Consider the following 17,470-nt stretch of genomic DNA (forward strand, 5'->3'; position numbering starts at 1 on the left):
CTTTGTAATTTAGTCCATTTATTCATAGATTAATAAATTAATTTGTAGACAAATTTATTAATGGCTATTCTTTTTATATATGAGGATGTCACTTGACAAATCTTCCTTTAAGGTACATTTTGAACAAATAAAAAAGTATTAACGATGGACAATCATGCGATTAATCACGTTTTAATCAATTGACAGCCCGGATTTACAAGTAATAATAATTTTTGAACCATTACAGCTTACCATATAATCAATACACTCAATATACTGTCTGCCAACCGTAACCATGTGATACTAGAGCAATCATCTGTCGTGATTCTCCTTATTCAACACTCCCTACAGTGTTGCTTTGTAAACTAATGCCAGCTTTAGATTAGCTGGCACCTCTCTGCTATTTCGAGCAATGTACTGGTAGAGGCATGTCCTCTTAAACTATGTGTAGTACCAGGAAGTACAATTACACTGATAGGAGTACACACACAGTATGGTTTGTTTGAACTTTTATGGTTGATTGATTTATTAATGCATGAATAAATGTACTACATAAAGTATATTTCATTTGTAAATTATTTTTATAATTCTTCTTTTTATTGACCATTCAAATGTCATATAATTAATTATTTTGTAATTTAGTCCATTTATTCATAGATTAGTAAATTAATTTGTAAACAAATTTATTAATGGCTATTCTTTTTATTGTACAGTTAGTTATTAATCAATTAAATGTATTAAATTCAATTCAATTAAGTATATGTTATGTAACTCTTGTGGTCCTCCATACTAATGTCCCATAAAATGGAAATAGCTGCAGCCCTTGAGGAAATTAGTTCACTTGTACCTCTTGTCTTTTTTAAAAAATTACAAACATACAACGTCTTTTATTAAACTGTGTATGTTAGTTATACATGATTACATGTTTACTAAAAAGAAGAAAAGCAAACAGAACCTATGGATTTGGGTTTTCCGCGCTTGTGATCGTGGGTTCTCTACATGAGCGGACCTGGCAACCCGCGCGTCTGGTCCGCCGCGCTGAGCGCCTTGTTGTTGTCGGGGTTAAGATGGCGTCTAACGTGGAGGCCCCGGAGCGCTGGTACCTCGCCCTGCTCGGCTTCGCGGAGCATTTCAGAACCTCCAGTCCGCCCAAGATCCGCCTCTGCGTGCACTGCTTACAGGCGGTGTTTCAGTTCAAACCGCCCCAGAGGATCGAGGCCCGGACGCATCTTCAACTGGGCTCGGTTCTGTACCACCACACCAAGAACAGCGAGCTGGCCCGCAGCCACCTGGAGAAGGCGGTGAGTGACGGGACGTGTGATGCAGGAAAGAGCGGGGATGAGGCGGAGGGTGTAGGCCGCAAGGCAGCAGAAAAACAGCAGAAAACAGCGAATATCTTTAATTATGTGTTCATTTAGGGAGGTTTAATGTGTGTAGAAGTTGACTTTAAAGATTCATTTAGTGTTTTGTTAAATATTTGTCCACCCCTTTTGCTGTTTTCTGTGCTGTTAGCTGAAATAAGCCTCTTTATGGTATTTAATATCTTCATAAAGACAGTAAACACAAACACTAACCTCCTATCTTCTTGTTCTGCAGTGGTTTATCTCTCAACAAGTCCCTCAGTTTGAAGATGTCAAATTTGAAGCTGCCAGCATCTTGTCAGAACTCTTCTGCCAACAGGTAACATCATGTTTTAATCACATTAAAGGTCCCATATTATAAAAAAAGTGAGATTTTCATGCTTTTTTTTCATTATAAAGCAGGCTTAAGTTCTATATAAATACTGTGAAAGTATTGAAACACTCAATCCACAGGGAAATACACACAGCCCGTATTCAGAAACTCTGCATTTGAAACAAGCCGTCAGGATTTCTGCCCATTTGTGATGTCACAAATATACAATATTTAAACCCTTTACACAGATTTAAACGTAAACATTCTAAATGTGTCCCGGTTTATTCCTGGTTGCAGTGGATGTGAATGTCATCAGCTGACAGGAAGTACACATGGACCCAAGCTGTTGTCTAGTAACGCAATTCTGTTGCAATTCTGTCAAAATGCGCTAAAACGGAGTGTTTCAGACAGAGAGTAAATACAGGCATATTCAGACTGACAGTATCAGGAAAATAAAGTTTTTTTTTTAACATTAAAGCTTGTAAACATGTTCCAGTAGAAACACAAAATACAAGTATGAACCTGAAAATGAGCATGATAGTGGACCTTTAAAGTCATTATTTTTTTTGCAAGGTAATGTTAAAGGTAACATTAGCTTGTAACAGTGCTGTCAACACCAATCTATATATTTAACCATGTGAGGGTCACTGAGAACCCAGCCAGAAGTAATGTGTCATTTTCTGTCATGGACATCTGAAGCATTGTTCCAAACCTTGTTTATAGAATCAGGTTTATTGCCTAAAGGGTTTCCTCATACAAGGAATTTGCATTGTTAAACATTGCAAAAAGTCAAGAAACAAGAAGAAAATTTGACTAAAAAATATGAAAAATATTATAAAAATATGTAGGCTACAACTATAGCTACTACTATATCTAACCAATCCCCATAAAATGAGAAAAAAGTTACATTCTTACCACAGAGTTACAATGACAAGATTAGAATAGAATAAAAAGCTTTATTATCATTCAGTTCAGTTCAGACAACTTTATTTATCCCCAAGGTGGCAATTCATTTGTAGCATTCCCAGTCCATACACCCATACATACAACAGACAACCAATAATTAGTTAAGTCAAAGGAAACATATTAAAGGCATGGGGCAGTTGGAGGGACAAGTTACAATAAGAACCATATAAATACATAGGATTATGGCAATAAAAGCCATAAATAAGAAACAATATATAAGAACAACATATCTTAAAGTTCCTCTAAATAACAGTCATATAAAATGGGTATGGTCTGTGTTCAGCAGCTTAACAGCAGAAGGGATAAAGGACTTGGGAGTAGTGATTTGTTCTCCTTAAGGGCACATTATAACGTCGGCCTGAAGGCATCAGAGAGAATTCAGCCGAAGAATGTGATCTGGTTGGCTGATCATTTTTTTTGCTCTCTCAGAAACCTGATTCTCCCAAATTGTGCCCAAGTCCTTCTGCTGAACTCCACTAATCTTGGAGCACACTTTGACTATACTATTTAGACTGTTCTTGTCCTTCAAAGACAACCCGTATTGTATATTGTATTAAATACAACGAGATTCACAGTTGTCACTTCTGATCAGTGCTTTAAAAACAAATACTTGACAAGACTAAACCAGGCAGATAAAACATATAACAGGTAAAACACACATAGTTATAAAGCAAATAAAACAGGTAAAGTAGATAAGTAATAAATAAATATAAACAGAGGTAATACACTAGAAGTATAAAATATATAAATAGATGTAACGTAAACAGAGGTAATTGCACTTGTACAATAGGTAGGGTTGTGCATGGTGGTACGTGCAGGGTAGGCTGTGCAATGTTATTTATTATTGATTGTTGACTATTGATCCTTTTTTTTTTTTTAAATCAATTTTCAGAATTTGGTGGACTCTGCAAAACCCCTCCTGCGCAAGGCCATCCAGATTTCACAACAAACCCCATACTGGCACTGCAGATTGTTGTTCCAGTTGGCGGTATGTATCAGCAGGAATAGGGAGGGGGGTGACATTGTTTTGCACTCACAAAGTCATTTGAATACGCAGGTCCAACAGTGTTTGACGTATTTATGACCGCCTTATTGAAATCTGTGTGCTGTTTGTTTGCCCAACACTTGTACTTTGTCTGTTGTCTTATTTCGAGTTTTGCAAGATTCTAGACTGTGTGTCCAAATAGCAAAAGAGTCCCCCAGCAAAGACAGGAATGTTGTTATTGCCTCTTTCAGCAACTTCATACACTGGAGAAGGACTTGGTGTCAGCATGTGACCTGCTGGGGGTTGGAGCCGAGTACGCCCGAGTGGTTGGGTCAGAATATACCAGGTAGATGTCACTCAATACTCTTGTTGACTGCATATTTAAGGCTTTTAGTGGTTATCATCTGACACCTCAAATTTTACAAACATTACTATTGATTTTGGGCACAAAAAAATCTAAGGACCAAGGACAGGTACGTCTCAATCTGGCCACTACACCCTCACCAATCCACTCCCCTTCAGTTTGCATATTTATACGGAGGGTTTGTCATCTTATGGGCTTTCCCAAGCCAAGTAATAGAAAGTGGACAATGAAACTCTTGACAGAAATTCTGTTTTGTTTAGAGCTACAACGATTAATCGATGAGTTGTCAACTATTAAATTCATCGGCAACTATTTTGTTAATCGGTTTGAGTAATTAAGGAGTAAAAGGAAAAAAGGCTAAATTCTCTGATTCCAACTTCTTAAATGTGAATATTTTCTGGTTTCTTTACTCCTCTATGACAGTAAACTAAATATCTTTGAGTCGCAGACAAAACATGACATTTGATGATGTCATCTTATACTTTGTGAAACACTGATCAGCATTTTTTTCACCATTTTCTGACATTTTATAGCCCAAACAACTAATCAATAAATCGAGAACATAATTGACAGATTAATCAACAATGAAAATAATCGTTAGTTGCAGCTCTAATTTTGTTGCTGACTTCCCATTTCCAAAATCCTTCAACAGATACGCCAGTGCCACGAATACAGGAAACATCATTTACATTTATCAAACTATATATCCTAAATCAAAGTTCCGTTTAGCTACTTTGCAAATGTTATTTTTGACCTCTCAAATCACTTAATCTCATTGCATAGAAAATACATTCTTTGCTGTCCATCTTTATTTAAAGTAAAATGTTGCTCTTGTAAATGTTTAGAAACTAATGCACCCCTCTCTTGTGATAGACGTACTTCACCAGTTCTGAGTACTTACATTTTAACATCCCTTGTTACTGGTGCACCCTTGCTACTAATAAAACTGTGGCACACACGGCTTATAAATATATTTGTATAAATTGACTGATTATTTGATGGTGAAAAAGCTTACTTGGTGTTTTTGCTTTCTAGGGCACTGTTTCTCCTCAGTAAAGGAATGGTGAGTCATCTGCTCTACTTTACTTTGTTATGCTATTTATGCTGTTACACCATAGCAGTAGAAACAAGGATTTCTTTGTCTCCAACACCACACATGCTTTTCTTGCGTCATTTGTTTGTGTATATCAATAACTTAGTAATACCTATACCACAGTTGTTGTTTTTAAACATCAAATTCTGTCAAGGTTTGATTATGGTGATGTGTTTCTTTTTTTTTCTAGTTGCTGCTAATGGAGAGGAAGCTTGGGGAGGTGCATCCTCTGCTCACACTGTGCGGAACTATTGTAGAAAACTGGCAGGGAAACCCCATCCAGAAGGAGTCCCTGAGGGTCTTCTTCCTGGTCCTTCAGGTCACACACTACCTGGATGCCGGACAGGTAGGAAAACCAGCCTGGAAGGATTAGATTAAGTGGGACAGAGTTGTTTATACTGGTTTAAATTACTGTTCTGGTTGTCTCAAACTACTTGAAGCTGAGATGGTATATATATATTGTCATGTCCATGTCTCCCCAGGTGAAGAGTGTGAAGCCGTGTCTGAAGCAGCTGCAGCAGTGCATCCAGACCATTTCTACACTCCACGATGATGAGATTCTTCCCAGCAACCCAGCTGACCTCTTCCACTGGCTGCCCAAGGAACACATGTGTGTCCTCGTCTATTTGGTAAGGCCACTTCTCTTTCTTTGCCACATTAACGTTCTCCCAAGACAACACCAGGGCTGTTGTTGCTTTGATTTTTGTGGTTATACTGCAGTGTAAGTGTGTTTTTAGATTAGTAGCAAACTACTGGATTCTCCAACTTAACACACCGACCACATTAGCCACATTTTGGCTAGTTTTTAGTAGAGATGCATGGATCAGTCGGCCACCAATCGAAACCGGCCAGTTGTCAGCTGATCAGCCATAAGCCGTGGAGGAACAACCTTAAAAACATTTGGAACAACTTCGAGATTTGTTTAAGTGAGAGAAGGTTTTTAAACGTGTTGCAGTTTTGGAGAAAATGTTAGTTAATTAATAGTCAGTGTTTGGGTGGCACAATTAATCAAAATTATATCGAAATCGCAATATGGCTTACTGCAATTTTCAAATCACAGGAGGCGCAATATTTGCTAAAGGGGAAATGTGCGTCAAAATATCATTTAAAAAACTAACTACTAACTGAAAAAAACTAAATATTGTCCTGTCCTACACATCATATTCTACAGACTCAGGAAAACATCTTTGTTTGGTACATATTCCTGCAAAAATCTCACACCATAATCACTTTGTTTTTCAAGAAAAATGTGAATAGTCCCAGTAAAAATTATTGTTCCCTCTAATATCGCAATATCAGTCAAAATAATCGCAATTGGATATTTTTCAGAATCGTTCAGCCCTAGTCCATGTTTTAATATGAATCACAATTTCCCACGTAAGAAAAGTTACAAAAATGTTTGTGTATGCGGAATTATAGTTCTTAGAAGAAAGAAAATCAGAATCGGCATGTCAGCCTTTTAAAAAATCGGAAATTGGAAACGGCCAAGACAATTGCAATTGGGGCATCTCTAGTTTTTAGTTTAACTTGGTGTAGTCTATAAGTGGTTTTACACATGAAGTAAAGTACTCGCCTTACATCAAGAATGGAGTTTTCAAAGAACACTTCCTAAGCATGTTACCTTGTGCGTTTGGAATTTTAAAAGTGAAATTGTTTTCATCAAATATATTTGATACTTACTTTGTTGATCTTCTGTTGTGCTTTTATCCTCTTAAAGGATGCACACTGTAACAGCCGGGAAAGATTAGATGTTTTTGGCCTTGGAAATAATAGTCACACTACTTTCCACACCTGAGCCAGAATGCATTTTGACAGAAGAAGAAGAAGAGAGCACAAAGACAAGAGGTCGCCTTGCTGAAGTGTTTTCATTATTTGTTTAAGATACATCTAAAACTTTGTAATTAAAAGAAAACCAGTAATCAAGCCTTTATAAAGGACACAGTTAGTATTATCCTCATGGATAGCTTGACGCAACTGCTGTGTTGCAGCGATTTGGTTAACATGCACGTCATCATTAGGAATTGATTCACACAGTGCTTAATGTGAAGTCTTTCTTGTCATTTTACAGGTGACCGTCATGCACTCCATGCAGGCAGGCTATCTGGAGAAAGCTCAGAAGTACACAGACAAGGCTCTTATGCAACTAGAGAAACTAAAAAGTGAGTTACCCAACGTGTTCCTGTGCTTCCCTAAAATTATTTAATATTTATTCATAACTATATAATGGGGAACTGAGCTTTTCACACATATTTAGCACAACTTGTTTGTGTACCCTTTTTAATTGTTATCTCAATGTTTCAGTGTTGGACTGCAGCCCGATCCTCTCTACCTTTCAAGTCATTCTACTGGAGCACATCATCATGTGTAGACTCGTCACGGGCCATAAGGCCACTGCGTTACAAGAGGTATGTTGTTTCTGTATCCATGCTTACGTTGTCTTTAATTTGTGGCTGTGATGCAGCAGATGCAGTCCAGCAGCTTTATTTTGTAGCATGTCACAAAACCGGATTTGCATGCTTGAATGAGCTTGTGAATGTTCTGTTCTGTCCGTCAAGATCTCACAGGTGTGTCAGCTGTGCCAACAGTCCCCCAGGTTATTCACCAACCACGCTGCTCAGCTTCACACGCTATTAGTGAGTATTTTCAACTTTAAAAATTTGTGTTTGCCTTAGGGTTTCTACTGCAAGGCAAGTTTTAAGACAAAAAACACGAGATCATGGTCACAAATTCAAGCACAATAAGTTGCACTAAACTAAAACGTGTGTTTCTCTGTAATATCTACTGAAAACAAATCAATCCATTGTCGGTGGTTAACTTTCTATTTTACTTAGTTTTTCTTAAGACTATTCCAAAAGCTCTTATTCTGAAGAAACCACATTTTTTCAGTACTACTGTATCTCTGTTTTGGTTACAAATTGACATATGTTCCTGTTGCTCTCGTCATGTCCCAGGGTCTGTACTGTATCTCAGTGAACTGTATGGATAATGCAGAGGCACAGTTCACCACAGCTTTGCGGGTGAGTACGTGGTGATGTTACTGCCTCTCCTCACATAATGTCACCAGTGTCTTCTTCTCTCCTTTCCTCTCCTTTCCTCTCTTTGACTCGCATTACTTCTTTTTCTACTACTCTGCTGCTGCAGTTGCTCTCTCCTCTTATCTCAACGATGTCCCTATTGTTGTGTTTCAGCTCACCACACACCAGGAACTGTGGACGTACATCGTAACCAACCTGGCCAGTGTCTACATAAGGGAAGGGAACCGACACCAGGAGGTCAGTGAAGTAATAACGGCTCACGTCTTTAAATTACAACAATTATTAGAGATGATGAGTTTGTGAAGTATGATGCTGAGACCATCTTATCCACAACAGCGACTTCAGAGAGCAGACACAGAGAACACGTTGTTTATTTAGTGTTGACTGATTGACAGCAATACAGATGAATCTTCATAGTATGCATGAGTGATGAATGAGTGATGAATATCCTGAATGAATAACTCAATTGAGAATGGTTTCTGTAAGACAGAATAAAAATTATACAAAGAATGTTGCAAATTGCAAACTTAGTAGTGATTGAATCTGAATAACAGCAGCAGAAACAAGCTCAGAAACTGCCACTTAAAGTGCTGTACTGTGTCGTATCTCACAGTGAAACAGAATATTTGAGCTGTGTATTGTTACAATAGGGATTTAAATCAAATAATTTGCATTTGATTGGGACTGCTAAGTACTCAGATACTGAGACATAAATGAACAATTAACACAGGGACACACGATTAAAACTGGGGAAACGTATTTTTAATTTCTTTGGGACTTTGGGACCACATCGACCAACAGTAAATAAGTTCTGCATTCTATTAATAATTTACTTTCTTAATGAATGCGGGTTCTGCAGCCGCAGCGCACTGATGGTTTCTGATATAACCCCAGTTCTTACCTGAATAACACTAGGACCCTTGGCCGACCAAAAGCGGTGCCTGACTAAAAGTAACAACATAAAACCCAGTATATTATGAAAATAGTAGGGAATTTACAACAACAATGTAACGCAATGAAGCCCTTTTAAAAGAAGTGGTTAGTACACATGATATTATCTTTGCGGTTTACGTCTTTGTAAAGCCTGATCAGCATATCTGATAGCTTAACACAGACATATTGGTTGTTGACCACAAAGTAACAAGAAATTGCTGCAAGAAAAGCCACATTTACTGCATGTCTGTTGTAATTTAGAAACAGTAATGCCCTTACATAGTTTGTCCACTAGAGAGCGCTGTTGAGTTAATTTTCCAACTGTAAAATGTCCTACTCAGCACAGTACTTTGATAACCAAATTTAAGTGATCCTTGTCTTCTACTCTTAGAGCACAGTCTGTGGAGTATAGTTATAAAAGCATGCTCTTATTTTGAAATAAAGGAAACCTAAGTGTAAACAACCCTTTTAATAATATCTAATAGGTTCACTTTTAAAACTTATTTCCTGTTTTATTTCTTCTTCAGCTGTACAGCCTCCTAGAAAGAATAAACCCAGACCATAACTTCCCAGTAAGGTAAGAGGCATAAGGTTTTTTACAGTTTGTGTTTATATATAATAACAATGCATTTTGTTGAAACTGGTTCAGATTGTTAAATATACAACTTTTGTCTTTGTTTTGGATTCAGCTCCCATTGCCTCCGCGCTGCAGCCTTCTACATCAGGGGACTCCTGTCCTTCTTTCAAGGACGCTACAACGAGGCCAAGTATGTCAGACCTTAAATTGCTTCATGCAAACCTAAACACCTACAGATCCACCCTGTGCCTGCACATATGTTATATACGTGTATATTGTCGTGTTCCAGACGCTTCCTGAGGGAAACCCTGAAGATGTCGAATGCTGAGGATCTGAACAGACTGACTGCCTGCTCCCTGGTTCTGCTGGGACACATCTTCTATGTACTGGGCAACCACAGAGTAAGACTAAGATATACATGACAAATTTAACCTAATACCTCGCACAAAAGCTGATATTCATCTTACAATATTTGGTCTATGGCTGCGTCTGAAATCACACACTATGCACTACATACTCAATATGCGTGTTATCGTTCAACATCCCGTACCTACCTCATGAGACCAAATGAGGATTTGTGATAATCATAAAGTCTGAACTAATATTATAATTAATATATAAAAACTATATTACTCCTAGCAAAGTGGAATTTTATACTTACACTTAAATTGAAGCGTTATTGATGTTACAGAGTTGTCCGCCATTGTTTATGAACGTTGTCGTCACTACCGCATTGCATGGTGGGATATTTATGCCGCTGTAGTGTCCAGCGTTGCATACTGTAATACTTCATCGGAAATAGTATGCAATTCAAGTACTCTTGGTTGCATACTAGGGTTTCGGACACACTAAAGTATCTCACACACTGTTTTAGCGTACTAAATAGCATGTTAGTACGGAATTTCGGACGCAACCTGTGAACTCGGTTGAATAACAGCTGTTGAAACAATTATGTCACCAGACCAGAACATTTTTGTCTTATCTTTTTTTTAGTCAAATCAAAAATAAGAATAAAATGTTGTAATGTTTTTATCTGTTCTTGTTCACCCCCATGATGTGCCATGAGCAGCTAGCGCTTCCTTTGTAAAACCGTTTGTCCAGAGTTTTATAAATCGGGACGTTATTTTTTTGCAAACCATATAAACAATCTTTGTAATAAATCACAATGAACTTCACAGGATCTTTCCAAATCCATGCCTCATATCCCGCCTTGTTAGCCCCTATAATTAACTTTTAATGGCTCTATTGGTGAATGTATAGATATGCACATAAATCAGCTCGTTTTTTAGGTTGAGGCCAGATGAGCTGTACTGACTTTATTGTTGTGGCATGACCAAATTAAAAAATAAATAAAGAGTGATGGCACTGAATGAAGCCGGCTCAGGTTAGCTGACTCGTCAGTGTTCATGCGTCACAGTTGAGCCACTGAAGCATGTTTGTGTTAGTCAGCAAAGCATCGGTGCCATTTGATTGGGTCAGAGCACATCCACCTTGAGACTCCATCATTAATGTTGTTTCAAAGTAGGAGGTGCACTGCAGCTAAATGGGCCCTTCCATTCTTGTGCTCACGTAAGATGACAAAACAAAAATAAGTTATATGAAGCCACGAGATATAGATCCAATATCAACTGACAGAGAAACACTGAGATACTATAGGAATATTTTAGTAATTTATAACAATGGAATAACACTTCTATAACACTTCTATACTAAAACATATTCAACAAAACAAATTCCTTTTCCTACAGAAGCTAATTTGAAGCAAACATTTTAATAATTTGTGAGAGATTATTTATTTATTTATATTTTCTGTGCACAAATTATTAATTGTGTTAATGTTTTATGCACATGAATGATCCAAAAATAACCCCAGCTCTGTAGGATGCAATAGCATGCACATACAGTGAAAACCGCTTACAGTGATCAACCGCTTATATGGATCAAAAAGCTTGGGACATAATCATTCCTATACAGATGCTGTTTAAATAATTTGCTTAATTTATTCATTTTGGTTGTTTTCATACCTGACAATATATGGAAAAAAACATTTTAAAACTGTATTAGACTAACGTTAATTCACTTTTTGTATTGTTTTTTTACTTGACTCCCTTGATACTTTGCCTCGCGGAGCGGCTGGTGCTGTATGCACATTGAAATCAAGATGGGGAAAAATAGAGTAATCTTCTCTCTGCGCCACCGTAGCGACGGTAGCAGTAGGCTATGTAGACGGGACGCCTCCCTCCGTGGTTCATCTGCATGCACCGTCTGCGTTGCAATAACACAGAGCCGGCCAAAAACGCCGGCAGTGTCTCACCCTCGGTGAGGGAAAAGGCAGAAGAATTGTCAGCGAGGCAGTAAATAGTGAAGCCGTCCACTTCATTACTTTGTATTCATGTAATAAATATACAAAATGTCAATTAGATGGTAATCTGCATGAGAATTTGAAAATAATCATCCACTTTATAGTGATCAATTTGACCTGGACGGATGTGATCACTATTAGCGGTTTCCACTGCATATTGAAAGCCTTTTAATGCTTACAGTATAGGCCTACTATAGTCCTAGCAGGGTAAACGCAGGTGTAATTGATCAAATGAATCCTGTTCTCTTTAGTGTGTCACAGCCAAATTACCAGGGCTCTGCCCCCCCTCTAAGTGGAACAGGGTCATAGTTAATGTTATTAATTACACCTGTGTTTACCCTGCAATGACATGTCAAAATGGCTGCAGTGAAAAGGGCCTATTTATAAATGAGGATCGCCTTGTCGTGGTTTTGTTTTCTAAAAAGTTTCCCTTTTGTCTTTTAGGAAAGCAACAACATGGTTGTACCTGCTATGCAGCTGGCCAGCAAGATCCCCGACATGTCTGTTCAGCTCTGGTCTTCAGCGCTGTTGAAAGGTATGACATACATGACCTTTTCCTTTATCTCACACATCATTTGCGGTCTTAGATTATGTGCTTGTTAAACAGGCTTTGCATGCCCTATTTACTGTGAGAATGCTTGACTACACTAGCTGCATCAGGCATCAGTGACAATGGGGCCGATCTATTCAATTCAATTCTATAAGTATATACTATATACATTATATATTGGAATTTTAATTCCTGTTTAAGTTTTGACTAATTTGTTGCTGCATTAAAACGGTTTACACTTGAATTCCTGTTAATTTTGAAGATTTTTTTTCCCAAGCTGCAGGAGCAGGACTTCTTATTTTAACACATAACAATTCAATGAATTAATATCTATGCTTTTATTTGTTACATTTAGTTTTACAAAGTTAAAGAGAGCAATGTTTAAGTCAAGCCTGATGTTGCCTGACACATAAAATAATTATTCCAGTCACTTCCACCCGGTGAGGCGTACAGCTTGTTAGGGCTTCAACAAGCGATTATTTTCATTGTCGATTAATCTGTCAATTATTTTCTCCGTTAATCGATTAGTTGTTTGGTCTATATAATGTCAGAAAATGACGAAAAATGTTGATCAGTGTTTCCCAAAGCCCAAGATGACGTCCTCAAATGTCTTGTTTTGTCCACAACTCAAAAATATTCAGTTTACTGTCAGGGGAGTAAAGAAACCAGAAAATATTCACATTTAAGAAGCTGGAGTCGCAGAGTTTTCTCAAACGATTAATTCATTATCAAAATAGTTGACGATTACTTTAATAGTTGACAACTAATTGAGTAATCGTTGCAGCTCTACAGGTTATTAATTCAACTCTGGTTTCGGATCGGTCCTCTGTATCTTCAGATACCCAAAGTCCAGGTATTGCTAAAAGTTGGATGAATGCATCTCTAATATTGACCATGTGTTGTGCTTGCAGACTTGAACAAGGCCCTGGGGAACACCATGGATGCCCATGAAGCAGCCCAGATGCACCAGAACTTCTCCCAGCAGCTGCTGCAGGACCACATCGCTGCCTGCAGCCTCCCTGAGCATAACCTCATCAGTGTATGTGACACAGATTACAGTTTCCCTGTCATTACTCTTCATTATCACTTCTCACTCTTCTGCATCTCAATTTTCCGTGTCTTTATTTTAGCAGTGATGAGATTACAGTATTTTTCTGTTGTGATTTTCAGTGGACCGATGGCCCCCCTCCTGTCCAGATCCAAGCCCAGAACGGCCCGACCACCAGCCTTGCGAGCCTGCTATGAGGAACCTTCTGTCTGGCATATGGCGGTAGCTGGTACATTATCACAAGCAACAGATTGATGCCTAACAAACCTGCTATCAGACCACTGTAGCTGAGAGGATTTTTTTTAACAGGTCACAGAGTTCGGGCCTTCACTTTATTCGCTTCTCAAGATTGCTTCCTGATTGTCTGCTATCACTTCTTTAATTGTTGTAAAGCAATTACAACTACTGTTGTACATGTATTTCACACTTTCTGATGGCGTGGACGGATGCAGGGCAGAGGGTCGGACTCTTGATTAGAGTAGTGAAGGACACATAGCGACGTATAAAAGGGCTTCTTTGCCTCAGATATAGAGAACCCTTCTCTACGTTTGCCAGGTTGCTTTTCCATTTGTTGGAGAGAAAAAAGGAGGGGATAAGTAGGGGGGGGGGAGGGGCAGTAAAGAAATGTAGAAGAAATTAATTTATTCATGTTGATATTTTTGTATCTGTTGGTAAATATTTTACATCTCGCCTTTTTTGTATGGAACCTGTTTTTTTCATGCATGGAAGTTACTGATTTGGACTCCCTGTACACTAGTTTGGGTTGCGAACAATAAATTGGTTGATCATTTTTTGCACATATTAGAAAGAATAGCAACATCTTGTAATATATTTTGACACAATAATCCGTTGAAAACACAAATTGTCAGTTGACAGCTCGTCTGTGGACCAGGATATTCCTCTGTTTGGTCTGTTGAGGAGCAATGTTTAAATACTTCTCAGTTTTATATCATCTGTTGGCTGTCGGGGTTGCCACACACCCTTTTAAAGCAACATTTAACTAATGTATTTTTCCATAATATATTAATTCCAATGTTGATGTATTAATTTCTACAAATCAGGTCTAGACTCTTGGAGCTTACGGTAACCTTCAGATATTCAAAAAGCGAATTTATTTTATTTTGTTATATTTTAATTTGTCTCGATAGTTCTACTAAAATGGTTTCTTTACAGTATGTTTGTATAGATTTGCCACTCGTTGAACCTTTATTGTACAGTGACATTTTATAAAGTCAATTTAGTAAAGTGTGATATGTATTTTTAGCTATCCTATGTAGAAATCTCAATGCTTGGTATTTAAGGCACTCTGTAAGGAACACAGTTTAAGCTTGAGTACTAGCCATATTCTATCCAATGCCTATGTTTTTAATGCTTACATTGTTTTCAATAATTTTCCAATAAAAATATGATTGAAAATTTGTAATTTGCAGATTTAACTATCAGTTTGTCGACATTATGCTGTTTTGTTTTTTAAGCCTTTCAGTGCGTGGGTGCTGATTGCTTAATAATCATGTTTAGTGGAGCCAAACTGGGACACTAAATACCACTGATGACTTCAACAGGTTAAACAATAGAAATGGAATGTGAATACTGGAGCTGTATGATGCACAGTAGTTAGTTGTCAACTACTGCAGTAGTTATAGTAAGAGTTAGTGATGAGCATGTTCTTTAAGTAGCCTGTAGGTGGTGCTAGAGTTCTCAAATGTGTTTACATGCATGTAATTGTCCTGTTAGTGTTTTCTTCTAGACAACATGTTCTAAATACTGTAATATATTTCACTTAATGAACTTTTACTACAAACAGAACCTAGCATTTCTAGAGGAAAATATATGTAAACATCTATCTGGCTAGAATGTACCACCAAAGCTATTATGTAGTGTATGGTTTTCAGTGGTTAATCAAATTGATCACTTCATGCTTCTCACAAAGAGCCTAGCAATGTGATTAAGTGCAGTTATCTAATTGTTTTTACTGCGTTTCCAAAGCTTGATTCACTCAGATATCTCTGTATGAAAGAACTATTCAATGAACTGATTGATTGCATTATATAAAGCAGGGGTTCTCAAACCTTTTTGGGCCAGGGACCCCTTACAGGGGAGAAAATCTGCCAAGGACCCCCTTATAACCGTAACACCGATTAAGTATATGCTTACTACCATTTGTACTCTTAAATACTATTGGAACTATTTGTATTCTAAAACTTTTCAACTTAAATACTTCCGACCTGTTTCATAGTGAAACACATTTCACTTTCACTTTCACTTTTAATCATGTTAAGATAATCTTTTATGAGTCCGAAAAGTGGGGAAATTTGCAGTTATTGAATGTTAATACCACTTATGGACTCAACTTGACAGCATGTATAGCCTATATTTCAAGTAATTGATCTTAAAAGCTTTCAGAAAATGAACAGTTGCAAGACTGGCATAGTCCTAATAAATCCAGATATTGCTGTGTGTTACAATCATATTAGAGTTTCAGCGTGGGTGGGAGTAATGGACACAATATGCTTGTTTTATTGGCGCAAATGGTCTCCATCTGTAGACATGCACTTTATAATGATAGAGCACAATTAGCAAATTATTTCGCGGACCCCCCTGACAGAGTGCCACAGACCCCATGTTGCCCCTCCACACTACCAAGTGGATTTAACAAGCTATTTGCGGCTTGTGTGGAAGTCTACACTCGGCCTTTTATGTATCCTGTGGGGTTAACACTGCACAGACACTTGAATGAACCAGTGTTGAGCTATCCCAAGGACTTTTGTGCACACCTCCATCCCTGCACCTGTTCAGTGAATTGGTTTAAAGAGGTGAGAAATGAGAAGAAGGCTGCTGCTCTCATGCCTCCTTTAGCAGACCCCATAGAGCAGCTTGAATAGGAATACACCTGAGAGCACTTCCTCCATATTGTAGCTAAGGACTCCCTGATCTTCTGCACCATTATTTCCTTGGCTTGGACCTCTACAAGGCAGGTGGTAAACTGTGATTCAAAGAGGTGATCATTATCAAGGTCTGCAGTTAGCCAGGAAACATAGGGGGGGCTCTCAGTCAGTGAGGATAACTTCAGGAATTCCCACACCAGCACCAGATCACAAGTTGTGTCCACAGAGGTGGCCTGGCTAGTTATGTAGTCCAGCCGCATGTCAAGCCAAGCCAGCACATGTGTATGGGAAAGGGTCTCTTGTGTCTCTGTGTGTACTTCAGGAGCAGGCTGACCAGGTACACCCTGAGGACAACAGTGTACCTCAGAAACATAGTGGCTCTCAGGAAGGTGGCATGGGGACTCTTGTCTCTGTTGATCCTGGAGCTGCTACAGGGTCCTCTGTGGTCCCAGAGGAAGATCCTGAGGGGTTGGAAGTGAGCCAGATCCATGAAATGTCTACTTTGCAACCAGTCGTGCTGTTCTGTCTCAACTACCATCCCATGTAATGCAGGATTATTTAACTGTTAAATATCCAGCATAAACAAATGCACCATACAATCTTGTTTAATTGACTCAATTAAAGCAGCAGTGTGTATAAATGGAGCAAATATGATTAAAAACTCCTAATGGGATCTGCAAAATTTCACAGATCGGAAGAAAACAACCAATCAGAGCTGAGCTGGAGCCCGCCGTCTCTGAGCAGCTGTCAATCACTCTCAAACTCCGATCAAACGGTCAAACTAGGCAGCGCTGATCAAAAATGAATCAATATTCTGTTCGTTTAATGCCTATTTCTTGCATAAAAATGTTTTCAGAAACCTCTTGTAGTGTGCTGTTTAGCTGTAAAATGAGAATGTTGAGATCAGTTGAGGAAATACCAAGCACCGCCCACCAGCTGGAGCACAGCCAATAGGAACACTCAATAGGAACATTCTCTCTCTCTGAAATGACCTGTGATTGGCCAAAGTCTCCCGTCAC

General features: G+C 38.3%; 1 protein-coding gene across 2 annotated transcripts; it reads left to right on the forward strand.

Moving 5' to 3' along the window:
- Window positions 1-974: 974 nt before the first annotated feature.
- LOC119488286 (MAU2 chromatid cohesion factor homolog) lies at window positions 975-14,989 on the forward strand. 2 transcript variants are annotated; one of them, XM_037769804.1, is made up of 18 exons: window positions 975-1,280; window positions 1,576-1,659; window positions 3,512-3,607; window positions 3,856-3,950; window positions 5,004-5,031; window positions 5,252-5,407; window positions 5,544-5,690; window positions 7,130-7,220; window positions 7,363-7,466; window positions 7,617-7,694; window positions 8,013-8,078; window positions 8,250-8,342; window positions 9,557-9,606; window positions 9,719-9,796; window positions 9,896-10,007; window positions 12,413-12,503; window positions 13,430-13,557; window positions 13,689-14,989. In XM_037769804.1, the coding sequence occupies exons 1-18, from the start codon at window positions 1,047-1,049 to the stop codon at window positions 13,761-13,763; spliced, it is 1,806 nt and encodes a 601-aa protein (XP_037625732.1). In that variant the 5' UTR covers window positions 975-1,046; the 3' UTR covers window positions 13,764-14,989. The 2 variants fall into 2 exon arrangements, with proteins under 2 accessions (XP_037625732.1, XP_037625734.1); XM_037769806.1 differs by having other exon boundaries at window positions 976-1,280; window positions 8,250-8,333.
- The last annotated feature ends 2,481 nt before the right edge of the window (window positions 14,990-17,470 follow it).

Source organism: Sebastes umbrosus, chromosome 5 (assembly GCF_015220745.1).
Source record: "Sebastes umbrosus isolate fSebUmb1 chromosome 5, fSebUmb1.pri, whole genome shotgun sequence".
NCBI classification, from domain to species: Eukaryota; Metazoa; Chordata; class Actinopteri; order Perciformes; family Sebastidae; genus Sebastes; species Sebastes umbrosus.